This window comes from Scleropages formosus, chromosome 9 (genome assembly GCF_900964775.1).
Source record: "Scleropages formosus chromosome 9, fSclFor1.1, whole genome shotgun sequence".
Taxonomy (NCBI): domain Eukaryota; kingdom Metazoa; phylum Chordata; class Actinopteri; order Osteoglossiformes; family Osteoglossidae; genus Scleropages; species Scleropages formosus.
The window spans coordinates 511,001-535,278 of record NC_041814.1 but is presented as its reverse complement, the minus strand read 5'-3'; the positions used below and the strand labels follow the sequence as shown (position 1 = coordinate 535,278).

Sequence of the window (24,278 nt, the reverse complement as noted above, 5' to 3'; positions counted from 1 at the left end):
AGGTACGTTAATATGTACCTTAATATGTTATGTCTTATAAAAAGACCTTAATTTCAAAAATTCCCCCAGCACAATTATACAAGATTGAAGCAGATCTCATACCACAGTACCTTACCTGCACACTACTGGAAGTGGTACAAAAACCACAACTAGACAAGTAAGAAAAAAAATGCGCAAGGAAACCTGCAACTGAATTTTTGTTAGAAAAGGGGAGGAAACAAGCTTTTTGATAAGATGTTTTGTTTTTATAATCCTACTATAAATGGCATGTATTCCAGCCTAAACATTTAATTAAAGTGACAATAGGCAATCCAATTCTGGTTGTGAACACAGCTGTGCCTTTTTAATTTACAGGGCATTTCTTTGAATCCAAAGTAGTCATTGCAATGCCTGCTGCTAAGCAAGGCAAACCAAAAAAAGCATACTGCCTGAGGCTCAGAAGACAGGGAACCCTTGTAGGCTGCTAGCAATGGGACTTAACTGGTTGCCAGATCTGCTTGCAGACCAACACTAAGCAACAGCCTGTGCCAAGCCCACATTCTTCAAGGCAGCAGTCTTTTGAACCCAGGAACTTTTCACATTGTATATCACACTAGTATGATCCAAATCCTAAACACATCATACTGCAACCTTTTAACACACTAATTTTAGGGTAGACTGACATTGGGCAAAAAAAAAAAAAATTGGCCCTAAACCAGAATTTTACCCACAAGCTTCACAGCATAAAAACAAATGGAAAACTGTGTGAGAAAAGACAATAGTATGATATGCTCTGCACACTGCCTGCCTTTGCCGATTCACTGTAGAATTTCACAGAACTACCATTTTCTCAAATTCACATCCTCAGAGACCTGCCAATGAGAGCAGTTCTTAAGTAGGTATAATAATCCTTATTCTTTCCCAGTAGAAAAAGTCAAATATATACAGAGATAAAGAAAGCAATACCTAATGGTTATTATTCACAATGATATACAGTATGAATGTCACATGCAAAGCTGTATAGTACATACAAAAACTGACAAAGTGTCACTGGATGTTTCACTTCAAAGCACCAGACAGGTGTTCCACAACAGGGGAGAACAGGGAGATATGTTCAACAGTTGACATTCTTTTGTTGAAAATCAATGTGAAGTCTGATGACAACCCCAATCCTCCAGCAGCTCCAGAGAAAAGACAGGGGTTTTATCACTTTATTTACACCTCACTGCAAAATCACAAGTAGAAGGTGTAAGAACGTACAGATGCACACAACATTTTATGAAGGTCTTGTGTGCTATTTCTAGAGTACAACTGCAGCCAGCAAAGTTACACCACAGAGCAGATTCTTCCAAAGCCAGCATGCTGCTGTGTTTCTCTTGGCATCATGGAACTGACATTTCCCCACATAATATCAGAGGGTGTGTGAATGTAGACTGCCCATAGCAACATCTCCAGGGACAAACATTTTAATTGTTATCATACAATCGGCTCAGACACGGCATTTCTGTGATGGGGTTGAAAAGGTCCCTAGCAAGGCTGAGCACAATGATGAATCTGTCTGCAGAAGGCATCTAAGTTGAGCCATTATATGAATTCCCTACAGTCAAATTTGAGTGTGACAGCACACTTATTAGGTCAATCAAGTGGCAACTGCTCTATAGTATAGTATCATGGTATCAGGCATCAGCTGCAAACAGTGTGCGTACACATCAGAAATAGCCCAGTTAAGTTCAGCAATGCTGTGACTAATGACCAATTTAGCAAAAACAGTATGAAGTGTCTAAAAACAGGAAATTGTACAGCAAAGTAGTAAATTTGTGAGAAATGCCAATTTAACCTACTACAACTGTGTACCATCATTAATAAGCCAATACAATGTAATACTGCAACGTAACAGGAACACAACTTTAGACTCACTATGGAAGGATTGTAACTTTTTCAAGTGCCCTAGAGCAAGTGAATGAGGTAATTATAAGCTTAGCATCCTTTGACAATGGGAAAGCATTCCATGACGTTAACATTACAACTTCCCTTTTGACAAACATTCCCATTAGAGAGGGAAACATCATCGTCTGAAAACCCAGGCTGGGTATTGTACTGTAGTGTGGATTTTTGCTGGGTGACAACACACCCAGTCAATCCCAAAATGGTCAAGATCTTTAAGAATAAAAATGGAGACTCCAAGACCAACAATGGCCAGAACACCCACCCACAACCCATCTGTACTTCCTGCTAAACAATATGGCATCCGTCAACACCCTGCAAGTGGATATACCAATGGCAAGGGAAGTTCCTGCAGCAGGCAGTTCCTGTTATTAAATATATATAATAGAAATATCAGCTTCCTGAGGGAGAAATTAGACTGAAGGGAAGTCTGAGAGCCCAAACACGGCATGTGCAGAGCACCTCCGAGTCTGAAACCTTCCAGCGGCTTTCTAATGCCACCGGTACTGTGTGGCTGCTTCTTTGCTCAAACTGCCTAGGAAAGATTAACAAGGAGGAGGAGGGGAAAAAAAAAAAAAAAAAAAAAAAAAAAACTACCCGCAACAGCAGCCACAGCACAACACACCACCACACAGGTCCTGTCCAACTGCTGTACCCAATACAGGAAAGCGTAGTGGTGCCTTTGTCACCGGCCTATATTCTTCCAACTGTGCACATTCCCAGACGCTTTACAATTCTTCCTTATCCATAAAGAATTGCACATATTTGAGCTGTAAGCATTCTTGTCAATGCCTTCCTCTCAGCCCACAAGAAGCACTCTAGGAGCATGAAATTGTACTGTTAGTCATCGGTAGTCTCATTGCAAAGTTTTGCCACTTCAGATGCAGTGAATTAGGTGGCAGCATATGGAAACCTGTACAACCTGTTCTTGACAAACCCAACACTTCTGGAAAGTTAACACTTGCGCTACCATTTCACTATTAAAGGCTGCCTGTTCACTGAAAGCATCACATTAACCTGCCGCTTAGTCGATTACTTTATTCAAAGCCACACACAATTATTTACACAGCTCCACATTTACATTTAACAGGCTCTTCTTTCCAAAGCGATATCCTGTAATGCAATGAGTGCAATACAGGACATTCTTACTGGAGTAACTCTGCAGCTATGTACCTTCCTTAAAGATACTACAGCAGTGGTGTGGAATATGAGAGGAGGATTCCAGTAACCAGCAATTTTCAGGCTACAAGTCAACGTTCCTAACCACTGCACTGCTCACTGCCTATTTTAAAATAAAATAAAAAGGACAGGAAAATGCCAAATCTAAAACAGCCCAGAAAGTCTGACTGGTCAGGAGGAGGAAAATATTAGCAGTCATCCAGACCAAGTGGACAGTGCCAAGAGCAGCATGCAAAGTTAATGAGCACCAGAGGGTTCAACTTTCTCACAATGTGGCAGAAGCGGGGAAAATGCAGAAAAGGTCCCCGACGACAGCCAGCATGCCACAGAGGAGACACTGACCTCACCACATTATGCAGAGCAGAGGACAATTCCAAAAGAGGTAAAGAAGCACATCTGACAACATCAGGTCCATAGACACCATTTTTCTTGCTTCAGCTGAAAATGGATATGAACCCACAGCTGGCGCTTTAAAAGTTCAGCATTCCACAGCTGAACAAGATAAAGATATAGTTTAAATGCAGAAAAATATCTGTTGACATCTAAAGACTGCTGCAAGTAAAGCAAAATGAGGCATTCTTGAAAGTTTCTTCATCACGGATTTCACAGATCAGGAAATTACCAACTCTTTTGTAAACAGTGTGTTCAATTTACTTAAAATGCATATTTCAGCCCAAGTAATTGGAGGTTAAAAAAAAAGGCTGGATCAAACAAAGCTAAAGCATGAGGTTCTCACTTATTCCTGATAGTGCTAACAAATGTACATTTCACCTGACATTCTGGTACACAAAAATGTAAGCTCTTGTGTTTTAGGTTTTAAAAGCTTTGCTAAAGTAATTGTTTGCACTGTTAAGTCACCTGACCTGCCATTTCACTCACACACACACACACACACACACACACACACACACACACAAAAAAAAGTCAAAATGCAATATCCGAATTTAAGGTGGTTAACATCTCTCCAGGACCACAGTAGTAAGAGCAAAAGCAAGGTGGTTAGACCAAAGACAACAAGGGGGCATCGCAAGGACAACTCCAGGTGCAATGGCAAACCTTAGAGACTGCTGATCACATCACTTGTTTCTTTTCATTGAGATGAAACTCTGAATGGCAGCCCATGAGACCTGCTTTGTGCCTTACTACGTTTCCTCTTCTCCAGGAGATGGAGAGGCAAGCAGTGCAGCCAGGGGGAGCTGTCGAGTCCTGTCCTGTGACGTTTGCATGGACAAGAGTCCTCGTGGGAAATGAACACTCGCGTCGGACAGCCGCCAATGGCGATGAGCCTTACTCGCCCACGGACGCACATGAAAAACTTCCCTTTATTAGCTGTAAAGAAAACAGCAGAAGGAGGGGCCAGGCTGCTGCAAAGGGGACCCAACAGTACAAATGCGGAGGCTGGAAGAGGCTGGGGCCTACAGTTCCTACCAGTTTGGCGGCTTGCTTTCCAAAACCACAGGGGCAGCAGCAGCTCCGTGTGTAATGAAAGCCGAACGCTATCCTGCCCAATGCCACAGGCTCACCAACTAGAGGGGGGGAAATGCTTTTAATTTTTCCTTAGCCAAAGACCTGAGAGGAATGTCTCCAAAAACCACTTTTCCCTCTTTATCATCATCATTATTATATTCTAAACACCAGATGGTTTGATGCTTTGAAGACTGAGACAACTAAGTTTCTCATTTCTTATTTGAAAACTTTTAGTAGAGGGTTCAGCATTCAGGAAATGCTGCCACACCAGATCCCGATTGTGCTGGATTTTCCGAAACCACTCGGCACTCAGAAAAAAATGCTTTCTTGTGACCCATTATTCCTGTGTTGCGAAAAAAAATTTAAAGTCAATTTCAGGTTTGATTAGTCCAAACACTGCATTTGCTTTTAATAAAGAGAAAATCATGAGACTGTGTAGCTTATTCCTTTATTTTTAGCTACAGCAAAAAAGGCAGTTTGCCAAAAAGGCTTTAAGCTAAAAAGCACAAAGTACAAGGAACAACTACTAAAACTCTACATTAAACTAAACATTTCTTAGAGCAACTCAAATGGACTACAAATAGAAAGTTAGGAATATGATCACAATGGCTTACATTTTGTAGGGAATAAACTAAAAACCTATTACAAAAAGTAGGCCATGCTCTTTGCTCATAAAACGTAGTGTCCATAAAGCTGCTTGAAGAATTTTCACAAAAACACCAGAAAACTTCCAAATGAGGTTTTGAGTTGACAACAAGTAAACTTTGTTGGTTTCTAAACTGGCTTCTTTGACTATATGTAGGTGTTAGCTGTTCATCTGTTCACTCCATCACAATACTGCAGAATCCCTCTGTGGCAGAACTCTCACCACAACTGCTGCATCTAGCTCTGCTCTTAGGTCAGCCATAATGATCCAGGAATAGGCAGGACTGGACCACCACGCCCTGTGAAGCGGAGCAGCTTTCCACCGACTGATCAGAGGCCACTTGCACCAGAAGCAGGATGTCACCACTTGGTAATGTCATGAAAAAGCTTACATCAGCAGGGTGACGGGTGGTCACTTCTTAAAGAAACCTCAACATAAGGGTCTTTCGGGGGGGGGGGGGGAGAGAGAAGAAGCAAATATATATCAGCTCCCCTACATGTTCCTGTCAAAATGCCAAATGCCAGAGCGGAGCACTTCAGCTTCAGACGCCTTTAACCACATCATGTCTGAATTACCTCAAGAGCCTTAACTCACAACAGACATGGGCATGTCCAAAGAGATTTGGGGGATAGGAAACTTCATGAGAAAGTTCTCAGATCTCAAAGAGGAAACAACCAGTAAGCACACAAGCTATGTAGTAACGTCCTCGGGTGAAAGCCATACTCGCGTCACCAAGGTGAAGTCAGAGTATAAACAAGAATATAAAAATAAAAGGGAAGTTGTGGGATGCCAAAATAAAAAAAAAAACAAGCCTCAGTGCTTCTACATAGAAAACTAACTGCTAAAGGTGCTCTTTTTGCCATATTGCATAACTATGAGGGGCCTTTTGCTCTCTTCCGCTGACACTTTTTGATAAAGATATGCGAGTGCATCTTCTGCTTTAGGGGAAAAGGCTGGAGGGAACTAACTCGGTCACCTGACAGTGAAACTGCAATCGATACCAGTGGCTGAATGAAAAACAAGCTCTTGTTCACCATTAAATAAGAAAGCTTTACACCAATCAGCCACAACATTAAAACCACTGACAGGTGAAGAGAACATCGCTTATCTTGTTACAGTGGCACCTGTCAAGGGGTGGAACATATTAGGCAACAAGTGAACAGTCAGTTCTTGAATCCCATGCGTCGGAAGCAGGAAAAATGGTCAAGCATAAGGATCTGAGCGACTTTGAGAAGGGCCAAATTGCGATGGCTAGACGACCGGGTCAGAGCATCTCCAAAACAGCAGGTCTTTGGGGGGTGTTGCCAGTATGCAGTAGTTAGTACCTGCCAAAAGTGGCCCAAGGAAGGACAACCGGTGAACCGGCGACAGGGTCATGGGCTCCCAAGGCTCACTGATGAGTGGGGAGCGAAGGCTAGCCCATCTGGTCTGATCCAACAGAAGAGATACTAAAGCACAAATTGCTGAAAACCTTAATGCCGGCCTTGACAGAAAGGCGTCAGGACATACGGTGCATCACAGCTTGCTTCGTATGGGGCCGCGTAGCCGCAGATCGGTCGGAGTGCCCACGCTGACCTCCGTTCGCTGCCGAAAGTGCCTACAATAGGCACGTGAGGGTCAGAACCGGACCATGGAGGAAGGCAGCGGCCTGGTCTGACGAATCACGTTTTCTTTTAGATCGTGTGGACGGCTGGGTGCGCGTGCGTCGTTTACCCAAGGAAGAGATGGCAGCAGGATGCAGTATGGGAAGAAGGCAAGCCGGCAGAGGCAGCGTGATGCTCTGGGCAACGTTCTGCTGGGAAACCTTGGGTTCTGGCATTCATGTGGGTTGTTACTTTGACACGTACTACCTACCTAAAGATTGATGCAGACCACATATACTCCTTCATGGCAACGGTATTCCCTGATGGCAGTGGCCCTGCAACACTGCAAAAATTGTTCCTCAGACCATTCCTGAACATGACAAAGACTTCAAGGTTGACTTGGCCTCCAAATTCCACAGATCTCAGTCTGATCAAGCATCTGTGGGATGTGTTGGAAAAACAAGTCCAGTCCATGGAGGCCCTACCTTGCAACTTACAGGACTTAAAGGATCTGCTGCCAACATCTTAGTGACAAATACCACTGGACTCCTTCAGAAGTCTTGTGGATTCTATGCCTCGACGGGTCAGGGCTGTTTTGGGAGCACGAAGGGGACCTATACAATATTAGGCAGGCGGTTGTAATGTTTTGGTTAATCGGTACATAGGGCTTTTGCACAGCACTACATTGCACTGACCACTGGTAGACTATTTGCTTCACGATACTGCTTGCTGTCCTATTACAAAGTTTTGAGAAGCTTTAATGTCCAGCAGTGTTGACTGCACCTAAGGCAAATACCATGGCTATGAAAATCAAATCAAACTTTTCACTGTGGTTGGTGTACATTGCATTATGAAAATTCATTACATTAAGATGTTTTCAATTAATTCCAAAAAGTAATTTAGTCACTACTGAGGCATTTAGGTATATTGCAAGGTTACCTAGCTGTAGTGAGATGACATACTAGGTGAGGACTTACCAATGTGCTCACCTGATTTAACCTTAAAGAGTAACACCCTATAAATGTGGCACGATGTCAGTCACAATTATTTGAAATTATACTGCAGCTGAACCACATCCATTGATCAAAAACAAGAATCTGCACTAAAAACTCACATGAAATGAAATAAATGTTCTAAATGAATCCTGAAGTTCATTAGGAGAATAAGTTTTACAAAACATGAAGTTCCGGTTTCCAAATTAAAAAAAAAGGTGATAAGATTGTTCAAATTTAGCCAGTCTTGATGGTGGCAATAATTGAACAGACTGATACGTTGCCTTCCAAATGAAACCATTAAGCATAATACAAATAGCAGCACACTGCAAAACTGAACCGTACAAGGCTGAACCCAAGAGAGAAATTGTTACATTTACTGAAGGGCTACAGAGAAATTTTTTGATGGTATGGAGAAATGGCTGACATCCACATTCAGATAAGCAGTTTCCAGTATTAGTCTGAGGGCAAAACTATACTGCCCACTGGGAATTTCATTTCTTCTTTCTGATGGAGCATTTGCTTCTAAAACATGCGTATGACACAGAAAGTTGACTTTTTCATCCATCATCCTGCCAATACATGACAGAAGAGATGTGAAATACTGTAACAAACCTAAACAGCAGTTTGAGAAAAAGAAAGTAATCTCTTTCAAACTACATATACATTGCACACACAAGATGAAATTGTCATTCCAATGAAGGAAACCTAACGGCTCAATGACTAGACAACAAACCTCTTAATTCATCTATGAAATTTTTTCAGCTGCTGATACATTCTGGGTTATGGTGAACATATAATCAAGAAATAGGTCATGTAGAGGATGGGACACCAAATCTCTCAAATGTCTCACACTCACACATCGGACATTGTATATATGGAAAATGAAGTATCAATACATGAAAATGCTGGAAAGCCCTTAAAGCACTGCTAAAAAGAAAGAAGCCAACAACGGAATAAGCAGGCCTACCTCCAAAACAGGACCTGCTCCCAAGATAGTCCTTTCCACCCCACTGGCATAACCCTTCTGGCTGAGTGCAGTCAAGCAATGGATGAGGAAGTTGGTGCTTTGCGTTTTGCCTGAGCCGCTCTCCCCAGATATTACGATGCACTGATTCATGCCCTTGCGCAGCATAGCATAGTAAGCCACATCTGCAATAGCAAAGATATGTGGCTCCAGCTTGCCCAGCTGGTGGTTCTCATACATCTTGACATACTTTGGGTTGTAGATTGGAAGGAACTTGAAAGGATTGATGGCAATAAGGATACTGCCAGCGTAAGTATAGATTTTCTTCTTTTGAAAGCGATTGCGTAGGTTGTCCAGGATGCTGGAGACAGTCAAACGGGGGAGGTTGCAAAGGTCGTCAAAGTCCTCCTGTTGAGGTGGGAGGAAGCCACGGGCTGCCAGCCTCTGGACCTCCCTCTCTTCACTGAGGTTTGACAGGTGGACATAGTGGATGGAGCCATCCTCGTTGCGTTGTTGCAGTAGAAAGTAGAAGCCCTCACTTTGGGGGTGCTGCTCCTGTGCTTTCCTGGGCCACAGCAGAACACGCTGCACAGGTAGGTCGCTGGCCTCCAGGATCCACTCCTCCCCACCACACTCCTTTACTTCAGCCAGCACATAGAACTTGGAGGTATCCAGGCCCAAGGTGGCAGCAGCATCCTTCACCACTGCTGCTGCTGTGACCTCTTTGTGGACCCTGAGGGTGCAGCATGGTGCTGTGTCCAGTGACAAGCGGGCGTAGATCTGGAGCACATAGGATTTTCCATCTTGGCTAGCTGCCCGCTCGCCATCTGTGACACTCATTGTGAAAGAGGCAGATGCCTTTCAGCATGCCGTATTGCCTTCAAACTCAACATCTAGCACCTGGACCAAAAACAAGAGAAGGCAACAATAGAGGCATGTTAGACAATGTTCTTCCAATCAAGAATTTGCAATAAGGATTACATAGTAGAGTATTTGGCTCCAACCTGTTGGAAAAGCAGGATTTCAGCAAAATGTAACAAAAACTAGTGGAATGGTGTGTGAACATCAATGAGCTCAACATATTTGCACGAGGACCCTGTTTGACAGAAGTAATTCAAGTTTCATACAAATCGATTTCTCGTACATCTGCACAACAAAGCTACACACAACTATCATGGTTAACACAATTTTTCATTTTCCCACAAGCTGCAATTATAAAATCTCGCTGGGGTCAGTAGGTCTGTAACAAAGTGCTAACAGAAACCAGCAACATCATGGGCTTTTCACACCAGATGCTGATGGAGGCAACATGGGCCCCATCTAGTCAAGTGATGGATCGGCAATGCAAAGCTCAGGGTACAAAGGGTTTGTAATAAAGTAAACAGATAAGCAGCACATGGTAGACTTCTGAGACCTCCATATACCAATTCATGGTATAGCATACACCACAGGCCATGTTACTCTTCTGTGCCAAGATACACACTCAAAGAGCATGGTTACATGCAGAAATTGTGACCGTTAACAGTTCTCTGGCTGTCAGCAAACATTTAGGAGGAACTGTTAATTCATTCAGTGTAATCCATGAAAAACACCCAGTAGAGAATATCACCCCCATATCAGCCTTTACAATATCTCCTTTCAACCCTAGAATTCATGCTTGGAGGTTTTTGCAACAAACCAGGGAGTTACAGAGAAGGTTACCATATCTGCAAAAAAACCATTTGAAAAAAATCATATGAAACCCACCAGATTTTTGAGGAAAATTAATTCTAGCTAAACCGTTGCCAAGGAATATGTCCTGCCACTAACTACATGCAATTTGGAAACCGGCTCTAATGAAACAGCTCATTTCTGTTTTTGATCACTTCTGTAACTGTTCCCTGAGATTGTTTCCTATATCAATAAGAACATTGTCTATCACATTTAAGTAGGTTCTTTTTTTTTTTTTTTTTAAAAGATTCAGTATTAATGTACAAGAAATCTTAAAACCTAAGGGTTAAATAAAATGAATGATTAAAATTCAACAAAAATATTCATATAGTCTACCATAACCTCATTTGTGTAGAATCTCAGAAGTTTAGATTTGTGTAGAAAAAAAAAGACTGATACATAAAGGTCACAGTATGCATATATAAATGACAACATACATGACTAATGTATATAAATAAGGCATTTACAAAAACAGACAGGATGTCTGCAAGCTAAGAACTCTGATCCAAAATATTGTTGGTGGGCATTTAGCTAACGCTTCAGTGACAGGGGCTGTGGAAGCTGCTAACATGTCACTGTGCTATAGGGGATCTCACCCTGGACTGCCAGAAGCGCAAGAGGAAGCATATTTTGCAAGCTGACGATTTAAGTTTAGTTAGGTTGACTAACCAAAAACAAAAAGAACTGCCCAAGTGGCAAAGCGTTCAAATGCAGGTCACAGGCATCCTGTATCAGCTGAAACGGTCAAGGAACTTATCCTCTGCTAAAAGCTAACAGTGATGTTTGCAGCTCTAGAAGTACAAAAACTATACAATGTCTGCACAGATCTAAGCGATCATAAGGTGAAAGAAGATGCATAAAGATCTTGCGTGGTGTCACTAGTCACCAGACTTCCTGTTCAATGCAACGTAAGGGTCTCTCGTAAAGACCCCGTAATGCTGGTTTCTGCTTTAATCAAAAGCAGTGCATTGGGGTGACAAAGCATTTTCGCAGTAATTAAATGCACAATAACCTTATATTTACCAAAAACACAGTTAAACAGGACTAACTGTGACCTTACCATTGTACCTGCCATTTGCAGCTAAAGTGCTAATCAGAAAAGCCTGGGTTTGAAAGCTTTCCAATAAAATCCAGTAGGTGGGCTACTATCATTAGTTTGGAATGTTTTATACTCACTGAATCATACACTGAATAGCTGTGACCTTCTGTATGGTTCAGCCCATCAGCCTCTACTGAGTAGCACCGGAAGCTGTTATCACAGAGATGCATACAGCAAAGAGGCCCTTTGAGTCACTGTTAATGCATGCAAAAGGCCACAAAAGTTGACATCACCACCCTAACATAGTAACTGTTTCCTGTTATAAATCACAAAAATGACAATGGAGCAAGATGGCTTAGCTATTTACCATGAAGTCTACCCTCTCAGTCATGTTCACTGAATACAAATGTACACATCCTCAGTAGTGTAATCACTTGCTGAAGCATCAAGCTTCAAGAGCAGTATGCTTTTCAGAACCAAGGTCATTCTTGTGTTGAATATATTTGTGGATCTTCTAAAATGTTACTAAAATTCAAAAAGATTAGCACATTCCAACATGCATCCAGTTAACATGTATGAAGATAGTGAACGCATTTTGCAAGAAAGGGCTCATAAATGCAAAATTGCAAAAAATAAGTTGAACCACTAGCTAGCGTGAGAAGAATTGCTAGTCACGGGTATTGGCTGACATTGCAAAGGACCAGGAACGGAAAATTCATACCCTGCTCGCTGCTCATAAAATCAGTTGGGCACATTTTCTATGCAGCACAGCATAAAAGTCTGCAGCTACTGCATTGAAGAAACATTGTGATTCCAGCACATGCAGGAAACTGGACAGGAATACACTGAAAACAATAAGTTGCATATGTTGCAAAGTTTATCCCTGCAGTTTCAAAATATACCTTGAGAGGTTTCTATAATAGGTTAGACTGGTTCCCATTTTTAAAAACTTGCCAAGCAGTTCTGAAGAAGCCCCAACTCTCCTGGTATTAGACTTAACAGGACAACCAACAGTTGGCATCATATGCAATTCTGCTCTGAACGATGGTGCAAAGCAAGCCAATGTCTTTCCTCTAAAAACAGGTTGGCCTTTTACATTTTTATCACAGTTCCCAAGTGAATACATTAAAACTACATTAACTGCAGCATACTATCTGGAAACTGTCCATGGAGACCTAGAAAACAAAGCCAGACAAAATATTTTTGGTTTCACAAACAGGTGTACTGTCCAAAAAAGTTACTTCCATTTGTCACTCCACAGGGGAGGGAGGAAAAAAAAAAAAAAAAAATGCAATCATTTTTGCTGTGAAAAAAATACCATGAAACCATTTTTGCAAAGACTGTATGTCACGATTAGAATTTTTAAGGTTTAGATCAGAGAATCAGCCAGCTAGTTTGCATTTTCAGAAGATGAGTCATATACTTCAATTGTATGTTTTTGTGATTTAAAGTAATTAACTGTTCTTACACAGATGAACACTTTCAACACCTTGATTTCATTGGTCACAGCCTTTGACGCTACTATGAAAGTAAGATGGAAATTTCTTCAAAAAAGCACCCATAATTTTTTTTTAAATGCTGATAAACAATGAGACAAGTGAACTATTATATTAGACTTGCATGCAGCCTAATTAGCAGAGTGATACAAAAGAATTGAAAGCTGCTGTAGCACAACTTACTGGCCTTGCAGAGAGTGTCACCATACCACTAGACTTTTGAGAGAAGTGAAAGCAATAGCACCCATCAGCACGTATCTAATCAATGTGCAGGCAGAGGACCAGCCTAAGGAGACCCTCACATATTGCTGCAAGCAGACTCAAATGGCCCTAAATCATTAACCCCCCAAGCAGGACTCTACAGGCCTCCAGTTCCTGCAGCTACAATTGTGCTTGAGGCTTCCCTGTTTTTTCCCTTATCTGGACATAGATGGTGGATGACTTGTGACAAAGCAGGAAGCTCCGCAGAGCTAGCCTGCTCCCCCTAACAGTCAATGCGGGCTCTCCCCTTATCAAATACACGCAGCCTAGCGCTCTTCCTAGGCTTAGCACACTTGACCTAAAGCGCATTGAAACATGCTATGCTTATTCTTGGTTCTAAATTGTTCTTGCAATCTCAATTTGATAACACTGGCAAAGAAATATTTCTGTAGTCGAACAAAGCACACATCTTGCGCTCAAGTCACTTCGAAAGAGGGGAAAAAAAAGAAGAAAAAAAAAAGGTCCAACAGGCTTCCAAAGTGAACACTACTTTAGCAAAATGTTCGCTCTGGCCAACCTCAGCTCCTCCAAGTCACATGTCCAGCTTTTGCTATACTTCTACAGTCCATGACCTCATCCTTCTGTGACACCAAATCAGACTTCAGAAAATCAAGTTTAAATTAAATCAAACACAAATAGCACATCCACAGTGTAGTCATTACAGAAGTTAAATGCTTCCACATTTTCCTTTCTATTTTTAACTCACTCTTGCTAGTAATTCTGGCTACCTTAGTCAATTTCATCACCAGTCACTTTAGCCCCATTTTAGCTGATGACCAAAAACCCAACATATATGAAATGTCCCTGTAAGTAAGGAAGCAAAAGCCACAAGAAAAAATTATCCACCACTGTGATGGTTTAAATGTCTGTATTCAGCCCATTTCCCTGACATGCAAAAGAGTTTAAAAAATCCCAAAATGTCAGCGATCACATTTTTTACCGTGCAATGAAAAGTATAAATGCAAAATGTTAAAAAGCTTCAGTGTGGACTAAAAGACTTTGCTCAAAGGTCAGACATAAAATGTGAAGATGGGCACAAAACTGTCCTTCAAACAAATCTCCCACCTTATCTGCTTAAAACAAAGCTGGCTGATGCTTATTGGCATGCCGATCAGCAAAAAACACAAGCATTTTGCATACATTACATTTATTCCATTAAGGCTGTGTACATTCTTTTCACGAGCGCATCTGTTCCAGCTGCATACATATAAAAACACACACAACCATATACTTTGGTATATAAGTATATACCAACTCATACCCAAATTAGGCAACATGATTTACTGCACTTTTCTAAATTTACTCAACTGAAATGACACACAAAAATGTCCAGCTACACACAAGGAAACCATTGTGTATGAAACAAGACAATCGGAACAAGTGCAGATCTGCAGGAAATTTTGCTGAGTTGCTTAATTTTTTTGGCAAGTGGCAGGCATACTGGCGACAGCAAAAATACATTGCCTAAAAAAAGCAATACTTAGTTAAGGAATTTCAAATAGTAATACCAGAGTACAGTCAATTATCCATTACCTGTACTTTAAAAACTTGATTTAACCAGTATGCTAGCACCACAGACTAATGTGAAAGAGGGAAATTACCACGAGAAAAACTTCGGCCAGCTTTTGTACTTGTTTCATAATGAAGAGTGCTAAAAGCAGAATAGGGTGAAAAGAACACTTCCTCAGAGTGCAAGAAAAAGGACCAGAGTAAGTAAAGAGCATTAAACGGCATTTAGTAGAGGGAAACAAAGCACCTGTCCAAAACTTCACTGGGCTAGGAGTACAGCAGTGCAAGTGGACCTACAGCTCACAAAATTCCCATCTGTAAACCGTAAGCAGCGGAGCAAGACCGCTTTGAACCGTTTATTTTCCAGGTACACTTAGCGTAACCAGGAGAACTAGGAGTGGCTGGGCCAGGTAAGGCAGTGTACCCCTTCGCTTGTGTTTCCAATGAGTCAGGTCCAGTCAGGGTTCATGCCAGACTGGGTTTGCAGATGAGGTCACTGTTGGCAGGCTGGAGACTCTAAGGGCAGGGCACTTCCAGTGCTCACCACATGAGCCGGTTGAAGCCTGGAAAACTTTGCTACTTTCACACTTACAAAGTTGCAGCAAATTAAGAGTAAGGAAACAGCCTCTAGGCCACGAAGGCTTGGTATACTTCCCACAAAATGAGATTATCAAAAAATTAGACAAACAGAAGTGCTACAAAATTTACAAGCAGTGATAACAGTAATACTAGTCACAAAATGTATAGAGGAAAGCAAATCTGATACCATAAAGGATTAGATGCAAACAGATTAGACAAAGGCAATGAGCCACTGTAAAAAGGCAGTGAGATTCAGCACGTCATCACTTGCTACCACAAAGAATCACTGTTGTGTCAGCTGAGACATGGGCTGCATCTTGCCTCTTCGTTTTAAAAAGTGTGAAAGGGATGGAGACACACTTTACATTCACGAGTGATGAACTGAAAGTGGTAGGAGAGGGAGGAACATCAGAGGGAAGCCATACATGAGATCATTCTATGCCAAGGAGCTGGCTCAAAAAGTAATCCTTTCATTGTTTAACGAACACAACCACTTAATTCAAGCCCTTCAAAAGATTACAGAACATGGTAGGAAAAAACCCAAACACTGAAGACAGGAAAATAAGGCAGGATATACAAAAGCCTGCCCAACCCTAGATGAGAAATCTTTTTTCAACATACAAACAAAAAGCAAAGTGACATCATTGAAGTATAACCAAACTAGAGCCAATTCTCAGTGGAGTAAACAGTATACAGACATCACCTCAAGATCAAACTTTTCTTTTTTAAAGAACACCCTTTCAGAATTTTACCTGAGCACGTAATGGAAGACACGGATCATAATTTGACAATAAATGACATTTATATAAATTATAAGAATAAAAACAATGAACAGCAGAATGGGGAAGGTAATAGATGGGGAAACAAGATATCAGGCTGGTACTGCTTGGGGGGCGGGGGAGGGGGAGACAACATACCACATCTGTGGGCTAAAAAGCAAACTGGCTGCCTAACCTTCTGCAGATGATTCAAGGTTGGTTTTTGTGTGCAGTTTCTGGAGCAGACAGGTGGTGCCATGGGCCTCCCCTGTTTGCTCAGCAGGTAATCTTCAGTTAGACAGCACGGACCAAGGGTTCACAAGTTTCAATTCAGTGACGCGTACAAACAGATCCAACCTGTATTGTCTGGTGTACAGGTGCTGGTCTATTTCCTTCCAGGTAAAGCAAGTAAGCCATTTAACCACCCGGTTGAGGTGTTACCACCATGACGAGAGATATACTGGTGAGGCAGAACAAATACTTGAGGCATATGGTTTTAGCCAGGGGGTGTAATTAAACACCAGGTTGAGCAGTACAATGATGGATCAAATGTACACTGTGGGTCAATGATCGAGTAGATGTCTATGGTTCCTAGTTCCACCTTCTGTCACGCACTGCAGTGTGCTAACCTCACCCAGATGAGGAGACTTCCCCTTCGGACAGCGCTAGCAGGAAGGACATCCACAGCCAAAAGGGACGTATTAAAAACTCTGGGCTCACTTTTATCATTTAAGCAAAATACATAAAGAAATAAGGCAAGGCTAGGGCCCAAGGCACACCTTGGCAGGAGGAATAGAGGTTCAGCTGTGATGTGGGATGATTTGAATATAATCAGTTTTGAATTTCAACAAACCACTGCAGACTGGCTACGGGAAAAGCAACGGATTGAAGTAAAATTTCTATGCAAAGCACATTCAAACTTTCAAATCCTAAGGACACCACGATACATAGTTATTTCTGTCATTAAGAGCTACTAAGGCTAAAGGGGAAGGAGAGGGTATGTAATGAAGTTTCATGCCTCCACACTTCCTTTGCAAGCTTTACTATGCAATGCAGAATAACATTCCTTCTTTACAGGCATGATGAGACTTGTGAGAATGTATGTTCCCATACACATCTCTCATCAGGCCATTCTGAATGTTGCAGTCATGTGACCCAGACAGTCTAAGCTCAGGAGTTGGGGGGGCAGGGGGGTTAGGCTTTTCCTTAAGGGCAGAAACCTACACTGAGCCAGTAGAACATTAAATGCCTTGAAGACTGCAGCTGGATTCATTTTGAGAAGAAATCAGGGAGAGGAAAAGGGGAAGCAAGGACAAGAAGTTGGACAGAGGGCACATTGTGTTGAGCACACATGTGGGTCGCTTTGCAAACACATGACTCCATTTCAGCTTCAGAATAACTGCTCTACACCATGCTAGTGCTGAGCTCCTTTCCCTCTGTCCATCTGTCCAATGTCTGAGACAGATGCTTAAAGTCAGATATTACAACCTGTCCAACCTGACAGGGCTTCTGAACTTACAAGAGGACATATGGCAGACAGATATGAGTCTTTTTTTGGAGAATACAATGGAGTAAACTCTCACACAGATGCAAGACACCCCAAATCCTTCCACTACATTCTGGATGACTATTAAGTGTCATGTTGTAATTTTGTGTGTAGGCAGCTTAGGACTAAACTGCTTTCAATGCTGAGATATGACAGGACTCCCATGATAATTTAAAAGCAGCTATACCATTAAAACTTAATGGCTTGACAATTTCAATTATAAAGCACAGGGGACAAATGCAGTTTCACAGATCTTGAGGTTTTACAGAATGTTTAGCACTTATCTTCAAGCATCTGTTAACTTTATTCTGTTATTACAATGTAAAAACATTGCCTGGCAGAAGGGCTGTTTGCTGGCAAACAAAGAATACAATTGCAAATGAGACTGAGGGCTCAGGATACAAACCCCAAATCTGTCACTTCAACCCAAAGCAATACAGCCTATTGCAAGAAATGGCAATGGACACTAAAGTTTGAAAATAAAACACTTGTGCACTACACTGTACAAAACATGAAGGCGAAAACTGCCCATTACTGGATTATTTTACATGCTCAACAGATACAGTGGGAGCCTATCTGTAGCTGCAGCTTAAACGCAAATATATAGACATATCTGGCACCCAATTTAGTGGAACCCTGAAGAGGAGCAAACCATCTCCCTGTACCTGGCAGGACTGCAGGAGCCATTAGTGCAGCAGTCTTCGCTGATAAGTCTAACCAGTCAGCTAGGCTGCACGCCTGCTGTTCAGTTTCCTCTTTCCTAAGCGCCTCCTCTCACAGCATATGACACAGTGCTTTGCAGTCGCCAGTCTGCTTCCTGCCCTGCAATACCGAGCACGTAAACTAGAGAACTGCTTATCAAGCATGTTAGTCCCATCGTGGACAGAGAGCAGCCTGTGTGCTACCGGGTGTGCTCTTCAGCCTTTTTCGGCATTCCGGCCACAGCGACCACAGAAAAACAGAGGGGGCGGTCGCTCTGTCCACAGCACAATCAGACGGGCTGCTTCATGTATGTGATCAGACCTGGAGCACCCAGTTCCTCCTCATCCCCAGCCTGTGTGGAGCCAGCTGCAACTTCGTTAAAGGGCAGCAGCTTCTCCATTTCCCAGTTCTTACAACTGCTCCAAATTGTCTAAACATTAAAGAAAAACAGAACCACATTTAAGACATACTGCTTCCTGAACAAACAATGTTCAGAAAAAGCTACTCAAACACTGCATTTGAACCAGGGCAACATTTGTGAAGTTACACCTGTAACACTCAACAGTACAGCCTACCCAGTACTACACTCAATAGACATGTCATCCATTTAAAGGCCTGAAGTGACAGCTTTCCTTTATCTGTTTTTTTTTGGTTGATAAAATAAAGCACTGCATGATTTCAACACATTTTCCTTTGATTTGATCAGATGCCTTGCAGAAATCCAGCCTTAACTAAAATTAATACGACTAAGGTTACACATAAGAGACTCTAAAAAGTCTGAACTACTTTAACATATCAGCAGCAAACAAGCAGGCCAGGCAGAAACTGTGGAAGTCACTTCCTCCCCCCCATTTACACTGTAATTAGAGCTATTTATAAGCCTGCATGACAAATTGCCTGCAGTGAGGGAAACAGTGTGGGTACAAGGATTGCAGACTGTGTGCCAAATTCTGGTTCTGGTGTAAGAACTTAAGATGATTTCCATACATTTGAACCCAACACACGTCACTGCAAATCCACAGCACATAGCTTGGTCAGTTACAAGCTGCAAAATTCAAAGCGTCCCTCTCACATGATCCACCCATGAGTATTGCTGTCAAACAAGAGCACAGCTGCCCTGGAGTACAGGCCTCAGCCACATCAAAAAGAGCAATCCTAAGAGACAGGAAGGCCCTGCTGGCTCCACCCATTTAATAAACATTCCACAAAAAGACATTCAAATGGGACATGTGTTTTTCACTATAAAAATCATCTAAATCAATTCGCTATTATAGCATTATCCTAATTAAATATGGAAAGCTAAAAACAATACATGAACCAAAGACATGGTCATTAAAATGTGTACATACAGTACAGTGGCTTACACCACAAAAGAGTGACAACTGTCAACCAATTTTTGCATTAGTGACTTTCACAATTAGGTTTGTGGTATAAATACTAAAGATGTTCAATGTGAAGTTGGAAGTACACATGTATAACATACTGCAGGGCAGCTTTATTATTTTTAAGCTTTGGAGACAAACCTGTTACCTAGGAGTGCAAGTACTGTTGTGTTTAGAGCTGCTGCCTTCTACTCAAAGGATGAGGATTCAAATCCTACCTCCTGCTTGATCAAGGTACTTCCACTGAATTGAAAGAGTAAGAACTACCCAGCTGGATAAATAGGAAAAGCACTGCGAGTAGTTAAACAGTGCAAGTTACTTAGAAGATTAATAAAGTAAATGTCTCACTAATCATACAAAAACTATACAGAGCACAAAAAAAAAATTTATCTTCAGAATTAACATAAAATGTGCCAAGGTCATGGAGCCTAAAAATCAATCCTGGACCGATTGGAAGAATATGTGCTATTTTGTATTGTTCTTGCTTGCAAATTACATGTATGGCACATTGGAATCATATTTCATTAGCTGTGTTAAGAAATCACTAAATTGTGTTCATAACAGAATGATTCAGATTTAAAACGCACACATCTTCTTGCTTGAAAAACCAAGAAACAGTGATTGCAATTTCCGTTATTAATTACAAGAAATATGCATGTGTCAACATTCTCAGGTGAAAATCAAAAACAGTGAAACATTTTCAAAATGTCAACAGGGAACATACAGGCGATAATTCTCACTAGCAAGTACAATACCCAAAACAAACACAGACAACTCAAAACTGAGGTCACACACAAAATGGTTCTGCTTAATTCATTTCATGAACAGCACAATAAGGGCACCTACAACAATAGCATGCATGAAAGAACAGCAAAAATAACCTGCCAGATCACACACTGAGATGTACAGGCCTAAACAGTGCAAGAAACAAAGTAGCGCAAATGGTTCGCGAGGAAATCCTAGTAACCTAATGCATTAGAAGTATGCCTAATGCAGAACTTGTGCAACTGAAAAGACCAGGTTGTTCGGTGAAAGCACTGGTTACATCGGAGGTCTAACAGTGTCAGAGAAATTTTAATACTAAATACGATTACCTCAAAGGAAAGAAATAAGCGATGTAAACTGAAAATGTTGCACGAACTATAGTACAAAATACACCGGTCATTTTCTCAGACCTCAACATATGAATTATTCAAAAGCAGCATTAAGACTAAACATAAATCATTACATCTCAGTGAAGCCTTTATCTCTTGGGGATATGCTTTTAAAAGGGGGGGAAAAAAAAAGGTCTTTTCACAAATGCAGTTTTGGTGCAAGACAGGGGCAGTTGGTAGTGTAGTGGGTAGAGCTGGTGCCTTTGGACCCGAAGGTCACAGATGTGAATCTGACCTCCAGCTATAGTACCTGTGATGCAAGGTATTTACCCAGAATTGCTCCAGTAAAATTACCCAGCTGCTCTAAATGGGGAAATAACTAAGTAGTTTAACATTGTAAATCACTTTGGAGAAAAGCGTCACCTAAATGAGTAAATGAAAGACAACCTATGACAAAGTGTGAACAGCCACAGTTCCTGCATTACTTTGGGGGCTTCCTTTGGCAACTGATGGTCCGTGAAAAGCCAGATCATACTGAAAGCCAAAGGTGACAAGTTTATTTCAGATTACAACAGCGGCACTTATTTGTACCACGGCTGTTTGTCTACCCACAAGAGGTGTTATTGCAGCTTCTGTTCTATAATCATTTCAGAACTTAACATGGAACACCGGGCAGAGCTTAGAAGTACAGGTACAAGTGAAATAACTTTGATTCCCCTAAAAATACCGCATGAGTGAGTTAACTGCATGAGTAAGTGGTTAACAAGGAATTTTCCTCCATCGCATGTCAATTAAAACTCCACAGGTGGACTTTAAACAGATGTTTCCAATCACAACAAAATGTGTTGTCACAGTGGTTATTTGCACACTGAAGAGTCATAAATGTGAAAACCCTTTATCCCTGCCTGACAGGCTACTGAATAGCTGCACTTCCACCGCTGAAAGGGAAACTCATCTCTCTCCCTTTCGGTCCCCATTTTAATAACCAAAATGTTAAGAAAACTCTTCAGCAGTCCAAATGATGCAAGACAACTACATTGTCATTTTCATCCCAAATGACCAAGGAATCTTTGGACAACACACACACACACACACACACACACACACACAAAGTATTTCACATGAGAAGAGAGACAAATGTTAGCATTACGGCAAGGACATATGAGCTGCCCTGGAGTTGGCCCACATGCGTCACCACATCACCGAGTGAGTGACTCACGATAGCAACTATCGGCCTACATCTGGAGAAAAGTGTGAAAACGAGAGTGTCCAAGTGTCGGAACGCTGCGCGCGCACGCACGCACGCACGCACGCACGGGGCGACCAGGAGGCTGGAGCAGCGCGCAACTGGGGGTTTCCAAGCCAAGGCCTTGCTTTGCGGCACAGATGCGATTCGTCCGCTGTGGAACCGTCCAGCACTATAACGACCACTCGCGAAAAAAGGGGTCCGACAGTCAGCAGAGTGCGAAAAGCCAGCCTCCTGTTCCTCGCCCACGTGCAAGGATCGCTCCACCACCACCGGAGAATACGTCAGGACGGAGTTGTTGAGAAAGAGATGCATCAGCCATTAGCATTACTAGAAATGTGACTAAGGATTAGGCTGCGAGGACTTCGCACAGCTCTGTCATCCCTCAGGCCAGACTGATGATGCACCCAGAAGCAACTGCAGAGCCAGTGAGCAAAGCACGAGACCGTTGCTCAGGCAGGGCTGGCCGAGCCGCAGCGACACACACACACACACACACACACACACACACACACACACACACACACACAAAATCAGATAACCCCAGGGCTCGACATCTTACCGGCAGTGTTCGAGTGAATTTGAATTTCCCAAATCGGGCAGCACAGCGGCGAGGAAAGTAAACTAAAAGCATCTACACCACAGAAAAGGCCGACTCGGGACTGTTCGACGAACGTCCTCTCTCTCTCTCTGTCCGTTTTTTTCGCCGACCGAGTCTTTGTTAGAAGCGAAAAACAGATGCCAAACACACACACACCCACCGAACTTCTTCTTGTCTGGTTCCAGATTCCCTAATTAGGGGGGAGAGAAAAAAAAAAAAAAAAAAACTCGGGTAGAAAACGAAGGTGTACGGGTTAAATTCGTCGAAGGAACTCAACAAATGACGCAGCTGAAGAAAAGTTCAACTTGTTTCGTCTCGATGAAGAAAACGCTCCCCTCCTCCCCCCTCCTCCGCGGTCAGTCAGCGGTTGACAATTCTCTTTCAATTCATTGATGGCAACGGCAACTTGAACAACAACTGGCCACACGGACACAGCGCTTATTCCCCCACCTAACCAGGTCCTGGTTAAATCACCAGCCTTAAGTTTGCACTCAGGAAATCCCGTTTCCAAAAAGTCCACGGCATAAAATAATACTCGAGTTCCGTATCGCAGTGAGGAGAAGAAAAACGGCACGGGGGCGAAGAGGCGGCTAAAGCAGCGAGCTACTAGCGGTAGCGGACGTTACGCCGGCGGAGAGATATAAATGATAAAAGTTTGCCCGAGCGAGTCCGCACCGAAAAGAAAAAGGACACAAACCCAGCGAATCTCTCCTCAAAACATACCTGGACGAAATACTGACGAAGAGAGGCGAACCGCTCGCTCCATTTCTAATCCTCGCGCAAACGAAAAATACGTGAGAGCCACTTCCTTTCTCCGAGACTCGCCCGCGAGAGCGAGTGGGAGTGCTGCGAAAAGTTACAATGAGCCGCGAGGCAATTTGATTCGCGCTCGTCGGCTCTCGTGCAGTGCCGCGCATTAGCGCCCCCGGCAGGACGGAGGAGAGCATTGCAAGCGCTACTGACGCGACTGGCGCTCATGGGGCTGTCGGGCTCGGCCGTTTTCTTTCGTCGCTCCGCACTGAACTGCAGCGCGCATTTCTCAGCGCAAGTCCTGCCCCCGCAAATATAAGTTTTAAAAAATATTATAGGCCATCTAAACAGCCTGTTTACGAGTTCATAAACGGGTAACGTGGCGAAAATGGTCCATTTTTATTTTTTAAATCAAACCACCACAGGACCAACACAAAAGCGTTATACTGAAGTCCAACGAAAAATCAAATAAAACAAACATTAGTATCTGCCATCAATTTCATATATTAAAATCGCACTGTAAATACACATATTTTCAGAACCGCTTGTCCCATACGGGGTCACGGGGAACCGGAGCCCACCCGGCAACTCAGGGCGTAAGGCCGGAGGGGGAGGGGACACACCCGGGACGGGACGCAAGTCCGTCGCAAGGCACCCCAAGCGGGACTCGAACCCCAGACCCACTGGAGAACAGGACTGTGGTCCAACCCACTGCACCACCGCACCCCTGCACTGTAAATAAAAAAAACAAAATTAAATACAACAATAAAACATTATCAATAAACAGGAAAAAATGGTCATTGTACAGTATTAGAAATTGCCTGATATTTTTTCTATTGTTTGAATTG

At 42.4% G+C, this 24,278-nt stretch overlaps 1 protein-coding gene across 9 annotated transcripts in view; it reads right to left on the bottom strand.

Annotated features, from left to right (window-relative positions):
* The window catches only part of myo9b (myosin IXB), a 48,927-nt gene extending 25,405 nt beyond the window's left edge, over positions 1–23,522 (bottom strand). For all 9 annotated transcript variants that reach the window (XM_018728213.2, XM_018728214.2, XM_018728216.2 and 6 more), the window contains exons 1-2: positions 23,404–23,522; positions 8,761–9,657 (exon numbers count right to left, since the gene is read on the bottom strand). In XM_018728213.2, the coding sequence (XP_018583729.2) occupies positions 8,761–9,597 (837 nt within the window). In that variant the 5' untranslated portion in view covers positions 9,598–9,657; positions 23,404–23,522. The remainder of the gene's footprint in view (positions 1–8,760; positions 9,658–23,403) is intronic.
* Positions 23,523–24,278: the final 756 nt, after the last annotated feature.